Genomic DNA, 23,170 nt, shown 5'->3' on the forward strand with positions numbered 1-23,170 from the left:
TATAATAATAGATGCAAATTGTGAACAGTTTGGTATAAAGGAATAGGACATACATGTACGGTAGACACTATTGAAGTTATGTTAAAGTTAATCACGAAATAACAAAGTTTGATATGACTCATGGCAACTGACAGACAAAAAATGAAGCAGAAAACAGCATCAACTTTAATTCATCTCTTTTATGAGAACAATGCCTCCCAGAAAATTTATCATTTATAACGAGTTGAGGGGCGTCGCCACGGGGGTGGATTTTTAATGCAGTTGTAAAAAAAGAGAGAGAAAACAGAAAAGGTACAATATTTATCAAAATCATTCAGTTCAAAGTCATACAAGGAATAGTACTTTGGAAAATGTTACAATATCATCAAAAACACTGTTCACAAAGTCAAATATTTATTCATAATACAACAAAATGTACAAAAATTACCTTGAATATAATAATCAAATCATCTAGAACTAGGTAAGTATCTAGTCTGAAGAAGAAAAAATACAAATATAAGAAAAAATGAATTTATAGCGACACAATGGAATCAAATAAAACTGAATGAGTATGAAAGTAACATCCACCCTCTATAACCCCCCCCCCCCCACCCTCTTCCATGGCAAACCAGGGAAACGCGGCCTGCATCGATCCCTCCCCTAAATATAGTAGACATGATATTTTATTATGTCCAATCGAAGCTCGTTATTATGAAACCATCTAAACAGATAATTTGACACTAGTCTTAGTATTCATAATATTTCATGGCCGAAAAAAACGACTCGTTGCCTGGTGTACATTCACCATTATCATAGTGAGAAAGATTTTTTTTACTCCCCAGTCCCCCCAGTCTTCGTAAATGGAGACTATTTGCTCGGCATCTTTGACCTCACGTACACGCTCAAGCCAGCCGCGCTACATGCCTCCCTGTATCTGCTGCACGTACAGATCGAAGTCTATTTAACTCGAATTCAAGTTCACGCTCTGTTCAAATTCGTGCTGGTTTAGCAAGGTGACGGTCAATTCTCCTGAAAATGGCAGACAAACAGACCAAAGAGACGGCGGAGGAGTTTTCCTCCAGAATCTTCGGTATCGTGAGCGGATCATTCATTGGGATTTCCATCGCATTTGGCTTCAAGACCGGTCTTTTCAAAGTCCTTGTGGATAACCATGACACACCCATGACTTCACAGGAGATAGCTGATGTAGCTAACCTGAAAGAGAGGTAGCTTGCTAGCTTCCATGTCGTGATTACGTGGTATATGTGTATATCATACAGGGCAGTAATATTTCATTTTTACGCGAGAGAGGGTATGTGAAATTATAAAGTAGATAAGACGGAGCGAAAAGTCAAGGGACAGTGATTTATCGGGAGCTTGGGGCAGTTTTATAATTTTAATTAAAATAATTGAGGGAATTATATTTAACAACTAAGGGTTTTTTTGTGGAGGAGGGGTTGAAGATTTGCAATAAACATTAAAATTCATGTGCCATCCTAACCCACTAGTCCAAGCTCAGGGGAGGATCAAGCCTTCGCCAATAGGGGGGGGGGTAAAAAAAAATTTCAGCCATATTTTCCCCTATCGGACGCTCGAAGATGACTTTTGGTCTCTTTGAAGGGGGGTAGTCCAAATAGTCACTTCTTAGTTTTATTCTTGTAAATCAACATAAATATAACATCATAATCCTTATTTATGCAATGCGAGCGCGATGCTTTTTTTTTTGAAATCTTGAAATCTTGTGTATTTTTCCTAAAATTTGAATATTCTGGGCAATGTTTGTTTTCCTGAAAAAGATAGGCCTATGTATGCAACTAAATAATTACTACGTGCGCGAAGCGCGAGCAGAAAATGAATTGATGAAAAAGGTACCTGTTACAAACTGCATGCAGTTTGCCATGCTGACGCTACATATTAAGCGTGAGCTGAAATTTTTAGGACATTATTACCTAAAGAATGGAAATTCTAAGCACTTTTTGTAACTTAAACACAATAGGTAGGTAACTTAACAATTGATGCGAGCGGAAAATTTTGAGATTTAGACCTACTGAACGAGACGCTCTATTCATGTTTTCTAAATAATGAAAAGGATGAGTAATTGGGATCTTCCTTACATTAATAATGCGAGCAGAATATTTTTGTGGACGTTTTTAACTGATCCAAAATGTACCTGTTAAGATCTGCTTGCACTTAGCCATGAAGAGGTTAGTATTTCAACAATCAAATAATACGAGCGCGAGCTGAAAATTTTTGACATTTATACATAAAGAATGGAATATTTTAATAAATTTTTGTAATCGTGAACAGGATAGCTATATCTATGCGAGCGCGAAACGCGAGCGGAAAAAATCGAGATTTAGACCTAGAAACGGGACACCCTTTTCATGTTTTGTAAATTATGAAAAGAATGAGTAATAGGGGATCTTCCTACATTAATAATGCGAGCACAAAGTGCGGGCAGAAGATTTTTGATATTGTGATCTGAAACTGGATAATGATTTAAATAGAGAACAAGTTGAGTATCTGAATAAACATGCGCGCGCGTGTTTCATATTCAGACCTAGAATCTACAGTGCGTATCAAAAAAAAGTTTACACTTAGAAAAAGTCCTGTAAAATTTTACATTTGTGATATCCTGAAGATTTTTCCACATTTTAACATAGGTACAGATCCATTTAAGCAAATGATGATATAACTGTCAAAAAATATTTCCGCTTGAGTGAGCACCACTTACTTTTGAAAAGTTAGAGAAAAATTATTTGCGCAGAACTATGAAATAGTTATGCGAATAAAAGTAAACCTTAATCATGAAGTACACGTTGAATTTAGCTATTAAAATTGATTAGAAGATATCTTTTACCCTTTTTTATTTGTTTCCTTGCCCAAAACACTTCGAAGAGTGCATTGCGCCCCACCCAACTCCCCCACACGCTGAGGCCATCGTGACGGCATTTTCTTTACACTGAGATGTGATTTACATGAAATGGCTTAGGATTGATTTTCATTTTGTTAATCATTGTCAAGCTTGGGAAAAGTGTGGAGAAGCAAGTATTGAATGAAAAGTGAAATGTAAACCCACTTTACATGATAAAACCTCAGTGAAAAATGCTGGAAATGTGTGATATAAACGTTTGTTCAGATTCAGTTATGTCATCAGATCCAGCTGGCACAAAAATGGTAAAGGTTGTGCTTATTTGGGTGGCAAAATTGTTACAAAATGTTTAAATGTATACGTTAATATTCAGTTGACTAAAAGTGCAAGGGAAATGTATGAGAAATGTTTTGCAGGGTAAGTTTGATTTCGCCCTTTCCCCTTGACACAGCGTGAAAACGAGCATTTCTGCGCAAACAGATTTCTGCGAGCTTTACCAAAATGGGCAGTGCTCACTCAAGTGTAATATTATGTCAAAACTTTTACTTCCATTGGATATATGAGACCCAAACCCAAGATTACATGTGAAAAAATTACCCACATGTTGTATATTTTTTAATTCCCAGGGCTTTTTCAAAGTGTAAACTTTTTTTTTGATACGCACAGTATATAGGCATTGTAAATACATTTTTTTTAATGAAAATCAAAGCGAGCGCGAACCGCGAGCTTACACTATTTGATATTCCGATCCGAAAAAAGGTTAATTTCAGCCTCTATTTTTCAAGCACTTTGTAGGAAAATTGTGAGGTGGACATGGATTGCACTTAATAAAGAGCTGATATTTTTCATTATAATCACATTGAGTTTTGACATAGGACCAGGACATCCTTAGGACATGTCATATGAAAATGAAAAAGATGACTGTCTTCCTATTCCTCCTGCTACGCACAAGATAAACAAAAAGGGACATTTCAATCATTAAATTAATATCTTATTCATTAATGCCTAATGAGGACGCAAATCTGATGATATTATGGCCTGAAAACTGGACATTTATCGCACTTCTATGATCATAAGTAGGATGGATCAGTTAATATATTTTTAACCATTAATGCGAGCGCAAATTGCGAGCCTAAATTTTTTATGTACTGTCATGAAAAGGTGGTTTTTAGTTTGTTGTATAATCAATAATCAACATAACTCGCTGATAAAAATGCGAGCGTGCCGCGCTAGCTGATACTTTTGACAATCAGACCTGAAATGGGATTTTTTTTTTTTACTTTTTAAGGAATACATGAAAATAATAGGCACCTGATCATTCGAAATCTGCGAGCGCACAGCGCGAGCAAAAAATGGTAATATTTAGATCACAAAGCTGACATTTTACAAAGCACTTTTAAAATCAATTTGCAAAGCACACAAACCAATGTAAGTTCGATTTCCGAGATGAAATATGTTTTGTATATTGACCTCCAAACTTGATATTTAAACTCCATATTGAACAAGATATGAAAATCACCTAACAGGCAATGCGAGCGCGAAGCGCGCGCGAAAATTTTATAAAGTGACATGAAAGATTCTTTTTATTATCCAAGTCTTCCCCTCATCTTATTTTATTCACTCGTCTTCATCCTCTTCGTTTTACTCCTCTCTTATCCATCTTTTTGTCTTTCTTTTTCCCCCTTTTTTAGCGCTCCGCCAATAGGGGGGCCCCTGGATGCGCATATGCAAGCTTGTTTCTAATAATGCGCATGAGGGAAAGTGGTGTCTCGTTTGCCAGAGCTAAACACCTGTTTACATGCGGTAGTCAATATAAAATATGCACTGTCAGGCAGGCTGCAGCGTCACCAGCAAATGGAAGACAATTTAAAGGTATTGTATGAAATAATGCATGTATTCTATATACCAGTTCGTAGTTACTTCATGGACAATTTTGGTCAAATGACCTTTCATTTATTTCATTATGATAGACAGATTTCAAAGCAAGATATTATAAGCTTGCCTTACATAGCATGATAAAGAAATTGAATAGACCAGGTGACTAGAATAGCACACCAGTGAACACTTTATGAAGGTATTTGTTGCATTCCTACTCTGAATGCATATCATAGCATTTTGCACAATGTACTTGGCAAATTGTGAAATACCAGTCGTTCGTACGCATTGTTGTTTTTGTGGATGTAAATGAAAACCACAATTCAAAAGAATACATGAATAATCAAGATATCACAGTTGGTGCTTATCTCATTAGATTTTAAACCACCATGTCACTTTAGTACAAATGACCTTCTTCTGATCATGCGTAGAATCTTTTGATCATGCGCAGAAAGGAACTACGAACTGGCTTATTGTAAACATACATCTGCTGAGCTGTGTGAAGTTATAACATTCAACGTACATGCCGCCCTTTCACACGGTAAAAAAAATCCTAATTTGAATGATGATTCCAGTGAAAAATAAGCATGACAAAGTTTTTTGTTTTCGTGTGAAACCAAACTAGAATCACGAACGCTAATCAACTTCGCGAATTCAAATCCTACTCCGAAGGTGAATTCTAGTTTCAAGTTTCACTCAAATTGCGGTACGAATTTTCCGTGTGAATGGTCCGAGGATTCTAAAGTCAAAATCATCATTACGATGATAATTCAAGATTCGCGTGTGAAAAGAAATCCAGCTTGTCCAGCTTTCAAGGGGGAGGGTCGCGGTTTAAGACGGAGGTATGTCTTTTGAATGGTGACGTACATGAAGGTCAGTTCAAGATTTAAATGATCATATCTCTGCCCCGTCTTACAAAGAGATACGATTGATCCGATCAATCGCAACTATGCACGGCCAGCAGTGTCACCATCTACATGTTTGTTTAAAATATTTTGTAACTATGATGTATATTCATAGTTTTCCTGAAAATTTAGTATGCTACTTTTGGTTTCAAAGGACATTGTGCAAATTTCCTGAAGGAAAAAATTATGACATAGTTTGATTGCCATAGAGTTATGATTGATTGGATCAATTGTAACTCTTTGTGAGACGGGCCCTGATTGAAATACGTCTGTGAAACCCACCCATCCGTTTCTTTTCTATTTTTATAAAGGGGTCCGGAATACAGGGTCCCGTTGCAGAAAGAGTTGCAATCAATCGCAACTCTAAGAATCATGCGCAACTTGATTTTCAACCAATCAACAGCGCGCATTTGGGACTTGCGTTTAAACGCAACTCTTTCTGCAACGGGCCCCAGGTCTCACAAGTCACTTTGATTTCAGTGGAAGGGTATAAATCGGTGTCAAATCTGCCGTGCTCTATTGGAAATATTTTGCGTTTCTTAATAAACTCACTATCTTTAAAAAAAAATTAAAAAACGACATGCGTGCGTACAAAATACAAAAATCCTATTAAGAACAACAACATGTCTTCAAAAAGAGACAAATATTGATGAATAACAGAAACCTAAAACTTCCAATATTCAAAGCTATTCAAGACTGTAGTACCCCTCTCGAAGGTGATCGTCAAAATGTAGGTCTAAAGGCCATTCTCTTTGATATGCTCACCAACAGGTATGTTCGGGAATGGTTGGGCGTGATGACGACGTCCTCCATCGTCGATCTCGACCCTATGACAGAGCGATATCATCTACCGCCTCATCGTGTAGACAGCTTTCGGTCAGAGACCATGGGGGGCCATGCGGCTAGTTGCTGCATCGCGATACCCCAATTCAGCCAAGCTTTCCCCATCATGGTCGATGTCGTCAAGAAAGATGGACCACGAGGTATGTACATTTACGGATCCCTGAATATATTTTGTTTAGCCTTTCTTTTCAAAGCTTAAATTGTCATTCCTTCATTATTCTTTCAAACAAATAAAGTTATTTTTCCATTCAAATTACGGAATAACATAACATTTAAAAATGATATTCATGATAATGCTTATCATAATTATATCATATTTATTATCATATTGTTTTTATCAAACATCAAAAAACGTCAACAGACAATTTCTTTTTTCTGTCCCCAGTACATGTATTACTTTCCATTTCCAATCGTTTCGTATGTTTCGCTTTTATATGGCATCAGTATTAACCAGGTTTTTAATGCTTTATAATTATTTTCAGTGCATGTTTAGTTATACGTTTTCCAGTCATTTTTATATGTTCAGCTTTTATCATTGATAAATCATGACTTGTATTCATTTTCTTGTGCTCGGTTGTCCATTATAGAAACATGTATTACTTTGACATTTTACTTTACCATGTATACACATTTACTGTTACCATGTATGCACCGCTTTGTTCCATTTACCGATATATGTTTCATGTTGTAAGTTATTGATGTTTTTGAGAACGGTATATAATTTCTTCGTCTTTTTCTTACTATCATTTTTATTGTTTTTCTTCTTGTTCTTTTCTTCTTCTGTTATCTTCTCTGTTGTCTTTTTCTTCTTCCTCTCACTTTTCTCTTCTTCTTCTTCCTTTTTTTCTTCTCCTCCCCTCCTCTTCACGTTTTAATGATTGCCTCGTAATATTTCATTGATGCTTCTGTTCCATATATATATTGTTTGTTAAACACTGATTCTAAAATGTTTATTTTGTCAATTGTATGTTCCACACGGCCCCAATGGAAATCATCTTATCTTATTCCAACATTAAAAACATCACAACGTACAACATGACTGTGTATCACATCATGAGATAAAGAATCGTAATGTAAACAATTCAATTTTTACATATAACAAACCTAAAGAAATGGATATTGTATTCAATTGGACTGAAGCAAAAATTGAAATTAAGAGTGTGATGAAATTAAACTAAATCAAAACAACTTTAAAGGTCAAGTCCACCTCAGAAAAATGTTGATTTGAATCAATAGAGAAAAATCAGACAAGCACAATGCTGAAAATTTCATCAAAATCGGATGTAAAATAAGAAAGTTATGACATTTCAAAAATTCGCTTATTTTCAACAAAATAGTTATATGAACGAGCCAGTTACATCCAAATGAGAGAGTTAATGACATCACCCACTCACTTTTTCTATTGTATTTTATTATATGAAATATGAAATATTTTTATTTTCTCATCATTGTCATGTGAAATGAAGTTTCATTCCTGCCTGAACACGTGGAATTCCATTATTTTAACATTTTGGGCTTCAGGCAAGGAGGTCCTAATCTCAAATTCGTAAAAATTGAAATATTGTATAATTCAAACAATAAAAAATAAAAGAAATAGTGAGTGAGCGACATCATCGACTCTCTCATTTGGATGTAACTGGCTCGTTCATATAACTATTTTGTTGAAAATAAGCGAAACTTTAAAATGCCATAAGTTTCTTATTTTACATCCGATTTTGATGAAATTTTCAGTGTTATACTTGTTGAATTTTCCCTTTTTATTCAAATCAAGTTTTTGTTGAGGTGGACTTGTCCTTTAATAAGGATAGCCATGCCCCACTCTATCCCCTCTTAAGGCCTAGTCACACCGCCCGAGCGTTGTTGGAGCGGTCGTGGAGCGGTAGAGAAAGAGGGTCGAATTTCGCTCACAAAATTTGGGGAAAAAGGGATGATTTTTTTTTCTCTGCTCCACGACCGCTCCAACGACGCTCGGGCGGTGTGGCCATGTCTCAAGTATCAACACGTATACTGCAAAGAACGCTGCAGGTGCTTTTAAAGGGGAAGTTCACTCTGACAAAAACTTTGTTGTAAAATAGCAGAAAAAAATCATAAAAACATTGGTGACGGTTTGAGGAGAATCTATTGAAGAAAGATATTAGAATTTGAAGTTTTTAATTTGTGATGTCATAAACGAGCAGTTGCGCCATGTGTTTTAAGATATAAATGCATAAATTTATTCCTTTTTAATGCTTCGTGATGACTTTTTTCTATTTTCTTTTTAAAAACGCGTGTGAGATGATTTTTGAATTGGTATACTGTATAGGCACAAAAAAAAACAGTTTTCATTTTTATGAGAAAACGATTTTTTTATGATTTTTGCCATACGATATACAGGGAAGCTGCTTGTATGTCACATATCAAAGAATTAACATTCTAATAACGTTTGTATTATTTTATTAATATTAGTATTATTTCGTCGCACGCACCACGAACCGTCCTCTTTGCGCACTTCAATGCGAAAGTTAGTTTTGCAGAGAATGCATTTAAAAAAAGTTTTTTTTAAACCAGCGATAAGTGCACCTACAAGGAGAGCAAATTATTTACCGGTGTCTTTGTTCTATAGTTCAGGGCCCGTATTCCATAAACGAGATAAGCATGCTTAAGTCAAAAATCTAAGCATTTTGTCTTATTTTTCTGTCTAAGACAAAACTCTTAGCCAAAACGCGTATTCCATAAAGAATTGGCTAAGAATTTTGTCTTAGAATTTGGCTAACAGGTTTTGCGCAACTAAGACAGATATAGGGTGAATGGCTAAGTAACTTTTCTTAAAACTGCAGAGTCTGTATTTCATAAATACAACATGGCTAAGAATTTAGCCCTAACTTTAAGACAGCTGTGAGTTGTCTTAATTGTATTAGTTTCAAGGTAATTCAGCCAACAAAATTTTTAGAATTTATACCTATATTGCATTTCGAGCTCCTGCCTCATTTTTTAAACCGATTTTCATGAAATTTTGAACACACATTGGTCTTAAGGTAAGGAGGTGGAAAATGTTTTTCTTTTTCAGAAATTGTGTTGCCATGGTAACAATATATTATGGCCAAAATTTTACCATTTAAAATACTTCATTAATTTTCTACCAATTCTCATGAAAGTTGGCTCACACATTGGATTTGAGGAAAAGATGTTCAAGACACATTTATGCATGTGTCGGAATTTATGTTGCCATGGTAACGGTATATATTGGCAAAAATTATGTATAAATCTTGCTGTTCCAACTACTTCCTCAGTTTTTAACCAATTTTCATTAAATGTGGCACAAACATTAGTCTTGATGTGAAGATGTGCAAAACATATTTTATGCCTATATAAAAAATTGTGTTGCCATGGTAACAAAAAAATTCCAAAAATAAATGAAAATCTTGTGATTGAATTACTTTATCAGTTTTCAACTGGTCTATTCTCCTAAAAACTTGACATACACATTAGTCTTGAGTTGAAGATGTCTAAGACATATTTTTGCCTGTATAAAAAATCATGTTGCCATGGTAACGAAATATTATTTAACGAAAATCTTGTAGTTCGAACTCCTTCATCTTTTTCAACCAATGCTCATGAAATTTGGCACACACATCAGTCTTGAGTTGAAAGTGTGCAAGAATATTTTTTGTCTGTATCAGAAATCGTGTTGCCAAAGGTAACAACATATTATATAATGAAATTAGGTGAAAATCTTGTGGTTTGAAACCCTTTATAGTTCTCAACCAATTCTTATAAAAGTTGGCTCACACATTGATTTTGAGGTATAGATCTGCAAGACATAGTTATAGTCTATATTGGAAAATTTGTTGCGTGAACAAATTTTTCTGTGGCCGGTCGAGACAAGTATTTCCTAATAAAACCAATATTTCGCAATTGGTAGCGAACTGATATACAAATAAAAGAAATGTGATTAGACATGTGAGAATCAAAAACTATACCGAGATTACGACAAGAACTTGACAGATTTACAGTGAGGCCAGAAAATGAGATTGAGTCGATGTGGATTTTACTAAGATGTACCGGTACTTTGGAGCCAAAAAGAAGAAATTCACATTTGGCTGGATTCAACTTAATGCTAGATCCCTAGCCTGCTTCCTTTTTCAGGCCTACTGTTAGATAAATATAGAATAACCTACATTTACTATTTTTTAGAACTAGGCCTAGAATCTATATTTTGATCAAGTCTACAAGTCTCTAATTTAGATCTCGACCTAAAACTATTAACACCTAGATTGTTATAGTTCTACTTCTACTAGGTCTAGATAGGGTCTAGCTTTTAGTCTTATTTTTCGTCTAGATCTAGGCCTACGTTAGAGATTCTAGATCAAACAGTAGACTAGTCTGACTAGATCAGCCAGTCCTAACGTTAGGGCTACCGGCTAGGCTAAAAATAGAATCCAGAATGAATAGAAGAAAGTATAGCCATAATAGGCTAGGCCGCCTAGGCCCTAGACCTGAAGTAAATTTTTATATTAATCTAGGCCCCAGTCTAGACTGAGCTGTTGGTCTACTGTCTAGGCTTTACTTTTTAGGCCTGTTTTCTAGAAACCTAGATCTAAACAAACTCCCCAAATGTATAAATTAAGAACTCCTCCAAACAAACATATGGACCTAAAACAGAAGTAGACCTAGGCCTAGATCTACTTAGAATCTACATAGATGTCTAGGTCAGGACTAGGCCTAGATCTAAGTTTAGGCGTAGTTGGCAAGCAATGCATAGCGATAGGCCTAGCAGTAGCACTGTAGACAGGAATAACCGTCGTTTCTGGGAATTTATTTAAAAGTTTCTGACATTTACTGTCATATCATTGGTGAGATTAGGGTCTAGGCCAACGTAATGTTGTTAGACTGTTGAGTGTCGTACTCGTAGTTTAGCTGAAAAACCAAAATACAGTCGGAGACAGAAGCTTTTGGTCTCGGGCTAGGCCTAACCGCCTAACTCTAGACTAAGTCAGATCTATTCTAGTACATGTAGGCCCTAAATCTATCCCTGTCCTAAGTAAGGCTAAGCCAGGCTAAGTCCTGAATGTTGTTCTAGGCCTAGGCCAATACTAATATAGGTCTATATGATGTATTAATATACTATTAGGGCCTATATAGCTTCAGTCTCGGTTGCTCCACTATGTCTATGGCATGCATTGCCACTAGAGTCTAGACTAACAAAGTTACGTTTTGCAGCCTTCATGAAACTAGGCCTAGGCCCTAGGCCTAGTAAAAAAAAAGTAAAAAACACTGTTTAATTATCCTCCAAACAGACGGATATTATAGATCTACATGTAATTGGGCCTAGACTAGATCGAGGCCTAATGTTAGACCCAAGACTAGTCTCAAAAGTTTTCCCATAGGGGGCCTAGGTATACTTAGACTGAAGTTAGAGTAAAGATGTCGAGAAGAATATATTCAATTTATATTTTGACAAACAATACATGAAAAGTAATATATGGGACTGATACAGAAAAAAACTGTGCAAGTCACTCGGTTTGGGATTGAAATGTTTTGGTAATTAACAAAAATATAGATAAGTAGAATTAAAAATTCTTACCATATATGTGTGATGAATGCTCTTCTCTTACTACAATAGTTGTAATTAGTTCCAATAAAATCCAAATTTTTAAGAAAAAACAACTTTAGTCGCATTTTTGCAAGTTTGTTGCAGTGACCTCTGCAGCAATTTATCATTAAGAAGGTCACTGAAGGTCATAGAATTTGAGACTTTGGCTTAGCCATATCGCCTGACTTGAGACAAATGTCTTAAAGTTTATAGAATATCGTTAGGGAAGATTTCTTAGACAAGCAAAATGCTAAGACAAATTGCTAAGACTTAAGCAAAAATCTTATCTCGTTTATGGAATACGGGCCCAAGTTCCAAAGTTTCATCCTGTATCTTCACATTTTCTTGAAGTGAATTATTTACGCCACAGTAGGCATCGTAACAGAGAGGACGGTTCGAGGTGAAATCGCGAGGCGCGATAGCGCACTGTATCTGCGCAGAGAGGACGGTTCGTGGTGCGTGCAACGATTTGTTTGGCGCCACCTGTGCCTGGGAGCGCGTTTCCGTTTTACACCCTGGCGAAGGCATTTTCCGGAAAAGTAGCCAAAAGGCGACTAGTGAAGAGTCTACGTCTACGTTTGTTTACATTATCAGCTGGGCGCGCGATCCAAAGTCCGCACCGAAGTTCATAGAGATGTATATTATTGACACTAGAGGGCGGACTTCATCAAATTGCTGTGAATCCATGTTCGGGGCGGCTGCCATCTTAAAGAGGGCAAGAGCGCGGATTTATAACACACGGCTCTATGGGAGAATATCACATATTTAACTTTTTAACATTATATTTTCAATTTATTGCTGTATGCAACGTTAAAATCACAAAGCAAAACATTTTTATGTTAAAATATATGATAACCATGCATATTTTATAAAGGAGATGGACTGAACATCCAGAAAACGGGGGAAAAATAGGTTGCTGTACGTGCATTACCTATAATGATGTAGATCAGGGCTTGATCTGAAGTTTCCCCTCCCATGCCTCCTTTCAGTTAATTTTGACGAAATCAAAGTAGAAATCATATGGTGAATCACTGATAATCCCATTAAATATAATATTGGAGACTATGCGACGTTATAGCTATATTTAACACCACGGGTGTTAAATCTAGCAGCCCAATCAATAAAGGACCACACCATCTGGTTTTGGAGTAACACTGCCACTGGTGTGAAGATTACCAACATTTAGGATGTTAAAATATATCAACACCAGTCTTGGTGTTCGATTTGAACACGAGTTGGAGAATGTTATGAAGTTGACACCATTTGGTGTTCATTTGACACACTCGAACACCTGCAGAAACGAACATTTAAACTTGCGAAACTTAAATCACCCATTGGTGAAAAAAAAAACCAACACCAGCTTTGGTGTTGTTTCACGGTTCGGATTCACACCATTTGGTGTCCGATTTCAAGTTCTTCAACATCTGCAGCCTGACGGTGTAACTTAACACTAGGGTATTTTTTTTAATACCCCAACAACAGACAGTGTTGAGTTACTCCATGCAGTGAAGTGTAACTTCAACAATAATTTTTGTTAAAATATTTCTATCCAACACCTGTCACGGTGTTGTTTCAACACTTCTGAGTATTTGGTGTTTATTTTACACTCTAAGTGTTGTTTCAACACGGTATATTGCTTGAACACTGCCGGAGTGTCAAATGAGCACCAAGTTGTTTCAACACTTCTGAGTATTTGGTGTTTATTTTACACTCTAAGTGTTGTTTCAATACAGTATATTGCTTGAACACTGAGTGTCAAATGTGCACCAAATCAAGAGAACATATGAACACTCTAAAGTGTTAAGTTGACCTTATCTTACACCCTTGTCACGGTATATGCTATATGATGGCTTATATATTACTACTCAGTCGACCTCGTCGTTTTTCCCCCGTTTTCTGGATGTTCAGTCCATCTCCTTTATAAAATATGCATGGTTATCATATATTTTAACATAAAAATGTTTTGCCTTGTGATTTTAACGTTGCATACAGCATTAAATTGAAAATATAATGTAAAAAAGTGAAAAATGTGATATTCTCAGATAGAGCCGTGTGTTATAAATCCGCGCTCTTGCCCTCTTTAAGATGGCGGCTGCGCAATACATGGAATCACAGCCGCATTACGCGCGCGTCAATGCGAGCGATTACTCTAGTGTCAATATGGAGCGCGTTTCCGTTTTACACCCTGGCGAAGGCATTTTCCGGAAAAGTAGCCAAAAAGCGACTAGTGAAGAGTCTACGTCTACGTTTGTTTACATTATCAGCTGGGCGCGCGATCCAAAGTCCGCTCCTATCTCTCAATCCATCTGTCTGTCTTTCTCTTATTCTCTCTATCTATTTATCTATCTATTTTTTAACTTATCTGTTAATTTATAAATATTCTTTGTCTCTCTCCCTCTTTATCTATCTAACATCTATCTTTCATCTATCTATCTCTATCTATCCATCTGTCTGTCTTTCTCTATTTATCCTATCTATCTATCTATGTATCTATCTATCTGTTAATTTGTCTATCTTCTCTGTCTCTCTCATTCTTTATCTTTCTATCTATCTAACATCTATCTATCTGTCTCTCAAATTCTCTATCTCTCTCTCTCTATGATCTATCTATCCTTCTCTCCCCCTGGCTCCCTCTTTATATCGACCTCTCTGTCTCTCCCCCTCTCTCTATTTATCTATCTATCCATCCATATCTCCCTCTTTCTCTCTCTTTCTATCTATCTATCCCCCTCTCTCTCTCTATTTCTATCTATCTATCTGTCTATCTTGTCTTTATCTATTTATCAGTCTTCTATATCTATCTTTCGGCAGCTTATTAATTCTATGTGTATCAATCCATCAAACTTCAATTTGTCTTTCCATTATAAGTATCTGTTTATTTTTATTTTGTCTGTCATTCTATTCATTTAGTTAATAATTTATTTTTAGAAAAAAAATATCATAAACAACGCGACTGCAAAAGCATGTTCGGATTTCACTCAGGACTGACTGCCGCTCTCTCTGTACATGAAGTGCCGAGGAACTCTGTGCTCTGATCAGTAACTGTGCAAATTGCATGCGGTGGTGGACTCGCCTGTGTCGCACGCTGCATGCAACCAGCGACGTGTGTAGACTCTTCACTAGTCGCTTTTTGGCTACTTTTCCGGAAAATGCCTTCGCCAGGGTGTAAAACGGAAACGCACTGGCTGCCTGCGCGGGAGGCGAAAAGCGAACTGAATCACTATTCGCGACCCGCAGGTCTCTCTTCCCGATATAACTGATTGGGGGAATGCAGGTGGACCACTATACACCGGGGTTTCCCCTACTCTTATACGAATAGTGCAGTGCACGGTTTCTATCACAAACACGTCAGAAAATAGTTGAAACGACACCATTTTAGAATCGAACCAATGATATTCCTGCTACTTTTGTGGTGTAAGCACCTACAAATATCATGCTGTAGTTGTTTCGAAACTTCTGGAATTTTGTGGATTCTCTGGTGTCAAATTAAATAGAGCTTTAATTTGTACTCTATACGTCGCGTGATAAGTCCAGTGAACGACGGTGGACTGTCTTATCAAAATGAAATTAACAAATATTAAAAAGAAAAGAAAACTCAACTTCAAATAGAAATGTGTATATACCCGTATCAAGCATACCCATTTATTACGGTTCTGTTTCAGGTATGACGTTTTCCATGATGCCGAATGTCCAGGAATTTATTAACGCATTCAGCTCGCCATGGGTGAACGACTGTCTAATCCAGAAATTTATTCCATCCCAACCGGAGATCATGTCAAAATTAGGTAAGAGTATGAAACTATAATGACGCTTCATCCCAGACATTCTTTTTTTTTTAAATCCATTGAAATTATGCAGTACCCTATGGAGAGATTTAGTACGATACATTACCATGATTACCTTGTAAAGTAGTTGCGAATGAGATATGAACATGATTGAATTGAAAATACGTTATATAAATCATATGTATTAGTATTATTATTATTATTAAGATCCAATTATTATATTCAAGCGCGGGTTTAGGGGGTATGGCCTGAGGCAGGGTGCTACATAAGCACTTGCCCTATTGCCCGGGGCAAGTAAAAGTTAGAGTCGGGCAAGTGTTTTGAAGTAAAGACCAAAACTACTTGCCCGAATTGGGCAAGCAAAATTCACACAGAAAGCAAAATTCTCACAGTAGAATGACCAAAATAACGGTCGAAATGATATGATATTGACCATAATTTGGTCATGATGGCAAGCAAGATAAAATCACTTTAGAAAAATAAATGCAATAATAAGGTAGATAAGCTCATGTCCAATGAGAGAAAATGGTTTATAAAACCGCAAAACTTTCTTTTGAAGAGGTAATCCTTTATTTCGATGATTTTATTCAGGCAAGTGAAATAGATTTTTGGGCAAGTATATTCCAACTATTAAAAAATTTACTTGCCCGACTGGGCAAGCGTTTCTTAAAAGTTATGTAGCACCCTGCCTGAAGGGTGGGGGTCACTCTCGTCATGGACCTATTACCATGCTCTCATTAAAGAGTGTAAAAAATACCCTGAACGGAGATTCAAGCCAGGGCAGGCCGTTAGGACACTCTAAACGTGGATTTTGTGCAGATGTCCCAGATTTGCAAATTATAGACTCTATTCGAGTTAAGCTATTGTGATTTAGGGGGACCTTTCCTCATTTTTGGCGTTCCCGACACCCTATTCGCGTTCCCGCGCGTTCAGAGCCTACTTTAAAAAAAAATTAAAAAACACCCCTTTTCGCTTTTGTTTTTGTTTTCTCTTCTCGCGGATGCTGTCCATCGTGGACAGTGACAGTGACCCTGTTAAGGGGCAAATATAAGACTGCTCGTGCCGATCTTTAGCTGCAGCGCTTTTTCTTGTTTGTTAGAATGGTTATTTTGGTGCTATTGATGGTACACTTTTACCTCATTGATATTGCCCTTCACCTCTTTCTGGCAAATTCTGGATCCATACCTGCTTGTATCGTTTACCCCAAATCGAAGAAATACCATATTTATACCAAATCTTTGGTAGACGTCACTTGTTCACTGCAACCATCCTACCTGTGGGGAATCTACAGGTATAGGACTATGTTATGCCAATGCTATACATAACACACACTTAACAAAAATCATTAAATATCACTTTTGTGACCAAAATTACTAATTTCCATACAGTTGTAATTACTTTTCATTAGTGACTTGGGAATTATTTTTGTATTCACCAGAGCGCTCAAAAACTTGAATTTTGGGCACATTTTTGTGTACGCCCTCTATTGGTGGAAAGTAATATGGCAAGAAAATTTTCATTTTTCAATATCTATTTCAAATTAAGAAAAAATAATTTAAAGAATTAAATTTACATAAGAGCCAGGTTATATGATGAATAGCTGTAGTGGAAACTGACAGTGTAATAAAATGAAGCATTTGTCCCATAGAAAAGAGAAAATAAGCCAAACATTGCCACCCTTATTTTGCCACACATGGATATGAACTGAGAACAAGGTTATATCATAACCTTGTTCATTGAATGAGTGGTAGACGTTGTGAATAACTCATAGAGATATATACATCTCTATGGAATAACTCAATCTGAACTTCGCGATCTCGAAAACTATGGAGAGCCAAGTGTTTTCTTGATCCTTCTGTACAAACCTACACCAAAACTGCAAAGTGGACTCTGATAGCATTATTGGAGTGTGTGGTTGAATTTCGAGTTCTTATGCATGTTAAAATGCGCAAATGGACTTTCATTCAAGTTTTCATCCCAGGAGAGGCTCATTGCAGAAAGAGTTGCAATCGATTGCAACTCTAAAAATCATGCGAAACTTCATTTTCAACCAATCAACAGCGCGCATATGGGACTTGCGATTGATTCTGGGGCTTGCGTTTAAACGCAACTCTTTCTGCAACGGGCCCCAGGAGTGGCTAAATCCATGGGAATTCTATAGTTGTTTGATTTTGATATAAAAACCATTCGACCGTGCACTATAAACACATTACAATTTCAATTTTGATGTTTCAATATTATTGCAGAAACTGGCATTCGAATGCTCGAAGTCGGATGCGGTCGTGGTGCTGCGACAAGAAAGCTAGCTGAAAGGTTTCCAAATACTCATGTTGTAGGTCTTGACATAGACCAGGGTGCAGTTGATCGGTCGAACGAATTAGCTAAATCACTGGCACTCAATAACGTGGAGTTCGTCTGCAGTGACGCCGCTGCGATGCCTAAGGACTGGACCTCGACCTTCGATTACGTGTTCATCTACGATGTCCTCCACGATACACCCCGACCAGACCTGATCATTGACGAGGTCAAGAGGGTGATGAAGACGTCGGGGATCGTGTCTGTGATTGAGATGAATGCAGAATCAAAGCAATCTGAAAACATCGAGAACCCTTCGGCATCATTGATGTATACGTGCAGCTTGTTTTATTGTTTGCCAATGGGATATAACGCACCTGATTCCATGGGTCTTGGAACTATGTGGGGCAAGGACCGAATAAGGGAGTTCATGAAAGGCAAAGGTCTAAAGATTAAATCAGAAACAATGGTTCCTATGATGCCACAAATTCATTTCCTCTTGGAATTGATGTAAATAGGGGAGACTCCTGGTAGAACAGACCGGGTGGCCTATTTTCATCGTGTTTTTTAAGTTAAAGGACAAGTCCACCCCAACAAAAACTTGATTTGAATAAAAAGAGAAAAATTCAACAAGCATAACATTGAAAATTTCATCAAAATTGGATGTAAAATAAGAAAGTTATGACATTTCAAAGTTTCGCTTCATCTCACAAAAACAGTTATATGAACGAGCCAGCTACATCCAAATGAGAGAGTCGATGATGTCATTCACTCACTATTTCTTTTGTTTTTTATTGTTTGAAATATGAAATATTTTGATTTTCTCGTCATTGTCATGTGAAATGAAGTTTCATTCCTTCCTGAACACGTGGAATTCCATTATCTTAACATTTTGTGCTTCAGGCAAGGAGGTCCTAATCGTCAAATTCGTAAAAGCTGAAATATTGTATAATTCAAACAATAAAAAAACAAAAGAAATACTTCATTTCACATGACAATGATGAGAAAATAAAAATATTTCATATTTCATATAATAAAATACAATAGAAATACTGAGTGGGTGACATCATCAACTCTCTCATTTGGATGTAACTGGCTTGTTCATATAACTATTTTGTTAAAAATAAGCGAAACTTTGAAATGTCATAACTTTCTTATTTTACATCCGATTATGATGAAATCTTCAGCATTGTGCTTGTCTCATTTTTCTCTATTGATTCAAATCAACATTTTTCTGAGGTGGACTTGACCTTTAAAAAAAAGAAAGGGCATGGCCCATTGTGTACTTTGAGCTAGAGGGGCGTGCTTTCGAGCGAAATGTTTTTTTTAATACGAACTTCATGCCTCTTAAATTTTTTGTACCACACAAAAATCCATTTTTAAGCTTTAAAAATAAGCTACAAGACTGACTTATATTTTGGCAAAAGTCTCGCTTTTTTATTAAAAAAAAAATTGTTTTTTTTTTAAGGCGTTCTTGCCTGTATCAAACCCACAACCATGTCATTTTAAGCGCAATAATCATCCAATTGCGCCACACAGACCAGTTTCTGGGGTCGTTGCCTATTGCCACATACGTTACAGCTTTACATCTATATGAATATTGGTGATGTGTAGTCTTTGACTGAATAAATCATATTCTGAGGCCTGAAAAAAGGGTTCGTACGAAAATATATATATACCGGTACATATATATTTCCGCTTCCCTGAGAAACACTTTGAGGGAACACAAAATGCAAAAGAGAAAAGCAAATAAAAGAACAATATTGCCCCTGTTGCTCTATTTTTGTTCAATTGAATGCATCAAATATAGTCTTTATAAGCTTTAAACATTTTAAAAGGGGATGAGTTCTTCCCAGATAGTATTTGTAATCCAATGATTTTGTCAATAATAACCCTTACTTATATTTCAGTTATTGTAATATACAATTCCCTTAATCCTCTTTAACGTTGTTCTCACGTTGCTATTATTTGTAATGATCTTAACTCTTTGATGTTTTATAGTTTTAGACATACATTTATAACTGATTACCATTTTTTCACTCGATTTTCTATAATGCCATAATTATTTCATTGTTCAGTGTTTTTATCAGTGAATAGATTATACTATTAGTAGCTTTATAATAAGTAACTGTTCCCTTTTGATAACTTAAAAAATATTTTAGCTTGATTCATATTATCATTTAAGTAACAATATTTTTGCATTTTATGTTACGAAGTATTGTTATCTTTGACTTATATTTTGACTTTATTTTTATGCATGATATGATGATTTGTGTTCTTTATGCTTTCATCAGGTCATTGAATTATGAAAAGCAGTTTTATGCTGATCTTTTGTACCTGAATGTATATCTTCTAATAAAAAAAAATAAACAAACGGGAAGTCCACCCCATATGAAAAATATTATTTGCATTGGGAAAAACCCGTCAGAATTCAAAAAGGCGCAATTCTGAAAATTGCGTGTAAATATGTTCTAATAAATAAATAAATGATTTCTGTCAAGCCCTGTAACTACGTATCCTCAGATATGTCTTCTCTCATACATGTCAGAATCGCATGATTTTGTGCCCCATAATAGCTCTACAATTACATTTTCATTGGTATCATCGAGGCCCAGAATCCGCAGCATGCAACCTCTGAGGGAAGCCATTTAAGGTGCACAATCATGGCAAAAGAAATAGAAGGTAATAAACTATGACATTTTTAGAAGATTTACGAGGCAGGAGGGGGCACAAATTCAGTGTTTATGCCGGGGATCATAATGCTAGATACGGTACAGCCTTGGCCGTACGCAGCGCGGGCAGTTCCTCCCTCCCCCCGCCAGAATTTTTGAAAACTTGTTTTTATGAAAATTTTTCACAAAAGCCTTCAATTTCTCTTTTTAAAAATGCAAAAGTACCCCCATAACATGCTCTGTCGCTTTGAGTTCTCGTTTTCGAGTTTCTTCGAATATTGTCTTCCCATTACCTGAAAGGTCATCCATATTTCTGCTCCTTGTAAATATTTTGGGAGATATCTGTACCATCATGGCTATAATCATAATTCTTATTGGAAACTGGTCCGTTATTTGTGTACTCTTGGTAATAAATTGGACAATATTATTCTAATGCTATGACGCTTTGTGTGTTCGTTTGTTTCATTTCCGTATATAAAAAAATGAGTTCTACAGGATATCTCCTCCGGTGAAAAAATTGTCCGGGGACAACTCCCCCGCTCATGCCGGTGGGACAGCTCCCTTGGAGGGTGACTCTTTCGGAGGACGGCTCCCATGGAGGACAGCTCCTCCGCAGGACGTCTCCCCGGTAGGCCGGGTCCCCCTGAGGTCAAGTCACCCGGAGGACAACTCTTACGAGAGCTCCAACTACTTGATATACTGAGCTATTCTAGGGAGTGTTTATGAAAAATGAAATACTTATATATCTCTATTGCCAGAGAGTGGTAACTAGTATATCCAAGGATAATGTCCCCTCGAACATGATGAGTAGGCCTATTTGAATGTGAAAATGAGAAAATAAAGGATTAACTTTTGTTCATTTTTTTTCTATTGGGAACAAAAGGGTTCCAACGAATATAAGGCAATTAAACATAAACAAAGTTATCCCCCGGTGGACTTGACCTCCGGGGAAACTAACCTAACGAATATTCATGACGACGAGCTTGTTTTCACAAAATATTGCTCAACTTAAAAATTCAATAACTTCTTCAGATTTTGATGAAATCAGATTCTGATGAAATTTTCATCAATTTGCTTTGTGGATTTTACTCTATGGTTACATAGAGATGAATATTTTCAGCCCAGAGTTCTTATTTTATCTATGTCAATACATACAGATATTTTCTTTTTTTTTCTTTCAATTAAAGGGAAATCCAGCCTTGGCCTTAAACAGTTGTGTTGGGAAGGAGAAAAATAAATTAACAGAATGGTGAAAGTTTGAAAGAAATCCGCCAAGAAGTAAGAAAGTTATAGCTACTTTAAAATTGAAATCACTAATACTGTGTAGATTCCAAATTGGCAACTGGGTAATTAAATTATGACAAGGGGCAAGGACAACTTTCCCATAGGCCATGTACTTTATTATTTTCTCCTAAGTACCCATTCCCCTGGGGAGGTAATCTAAATATAACCCAGGTAGTATATTGTTTTATGTCCTCATGAAAGAAAAATATAATTTGAAATAAAACTTTTGGGAAAAATTACATTTTAGCCAGAATATGTATTGGAGTCCATGGCAGAGTAGTCCTTGCCTTACATCACTATGACACCACATAAGCAGCCAATTTGAAGTCTCCATGGGTAAAGTGATCACCATCATTTACAACTTTTAAAAATTCATAATTTTCTTGTTGTTTGTCCACTATTGTTCAAACCTTCACCTATCAACTTGTCTGATTTTTCTTTTTCTTATAAAAACAAGTTTTTATTTGGGTTGGATTTCCCTTTAATATTTTCTAAATACGTGTCACTGATCCGAATCAAAAACTCCCAACCCTATGAGCACCTCCTTTCACAAAGTATGTCTTGATGCACAATTTTTTAGAGAGCATTCTAGTCATTCATTGATATTCTTTGTCATAATGTATATCACATTGCTACCCCCCCCCCCCTGAAATGAAAAGTGAGCCTCCCTTTAAATAGTGATCTTTTTGTATTTCCTTGTCAGCTCATTCTTAGAAACACTTGAATCTCTTGTTTTGTGTGTAAGTCAGATTCTTTGTTGTAAAGGTGTGGGATTGTCAATCAAAATAATTGTCAAGCAAACTCGTTCTACTCTCTGGATACGCCCTTGTCATGCTTGTGTGGGTTCATGATTCCATTCATACATATGAGGTTTTTAAAACAAAATTGGATCGGTTTAATTATTAATCTTAAGTGGCTCTTGAATTACGGAATTATTTCACTTTCGTTGGTATAGCAGTAAGCTCAACAAATGACTGTTTTGCCTTGTCGTTCTTATGAGAGATAGAAAGAGAGAGCATTATGTTACCACTTTCTATTTATATCAAAATAGTATCATCATAACCAATATCGTAATTTACACGTACTTT

General features: G+C 36.3%; 1 protein-coding gene across 1 annotated transcript; it reads left to right on the forward strand.

The window, feature by feature from the left end:
* Positions 1-932: 932 nt before the first annotated feature.
* Positions 933-18,768, forward strand: LOC121413904 (uncharacterized S-adenosylmethionine-dependent methyltransferase Rv2258c-like). Its single transcript, XM_041606899.1, has 4 exons — positions 933-1,205; positions 6,403-6,614; positions 15,709-15,831; positions 18,078-18,768. Exons 1-4 carry the CDS (start codon positions 1,015-1,017, stop codon positions 18,638-18,640), a joined length of 1,089 nt encoding a protein of 362 aa, XP_041462833.1. The 5' UTR covers positions 933-1,014; the 3' UTR covers positions 18,641-18,768.
* Positions 18,769-23,170: the final 4,402 nt, after the last annotated feature.

The sequence above is a fragment of the Lytechinus variegatus genome, chromosome 4, assembly GCF_018143015.1.
Source record: "Lytechinus variegatus isolate NC3 chromosome 4, Lvar_3.0, whole genome shotgun sequence".
Classification (NCBI taxonomy): Eukaryota; Metazoa; Echinodermata; class Echinoidea; order Temnopleuroida; family Toxopneustidae; genus Lytechinus; species Lytechinus variegatus.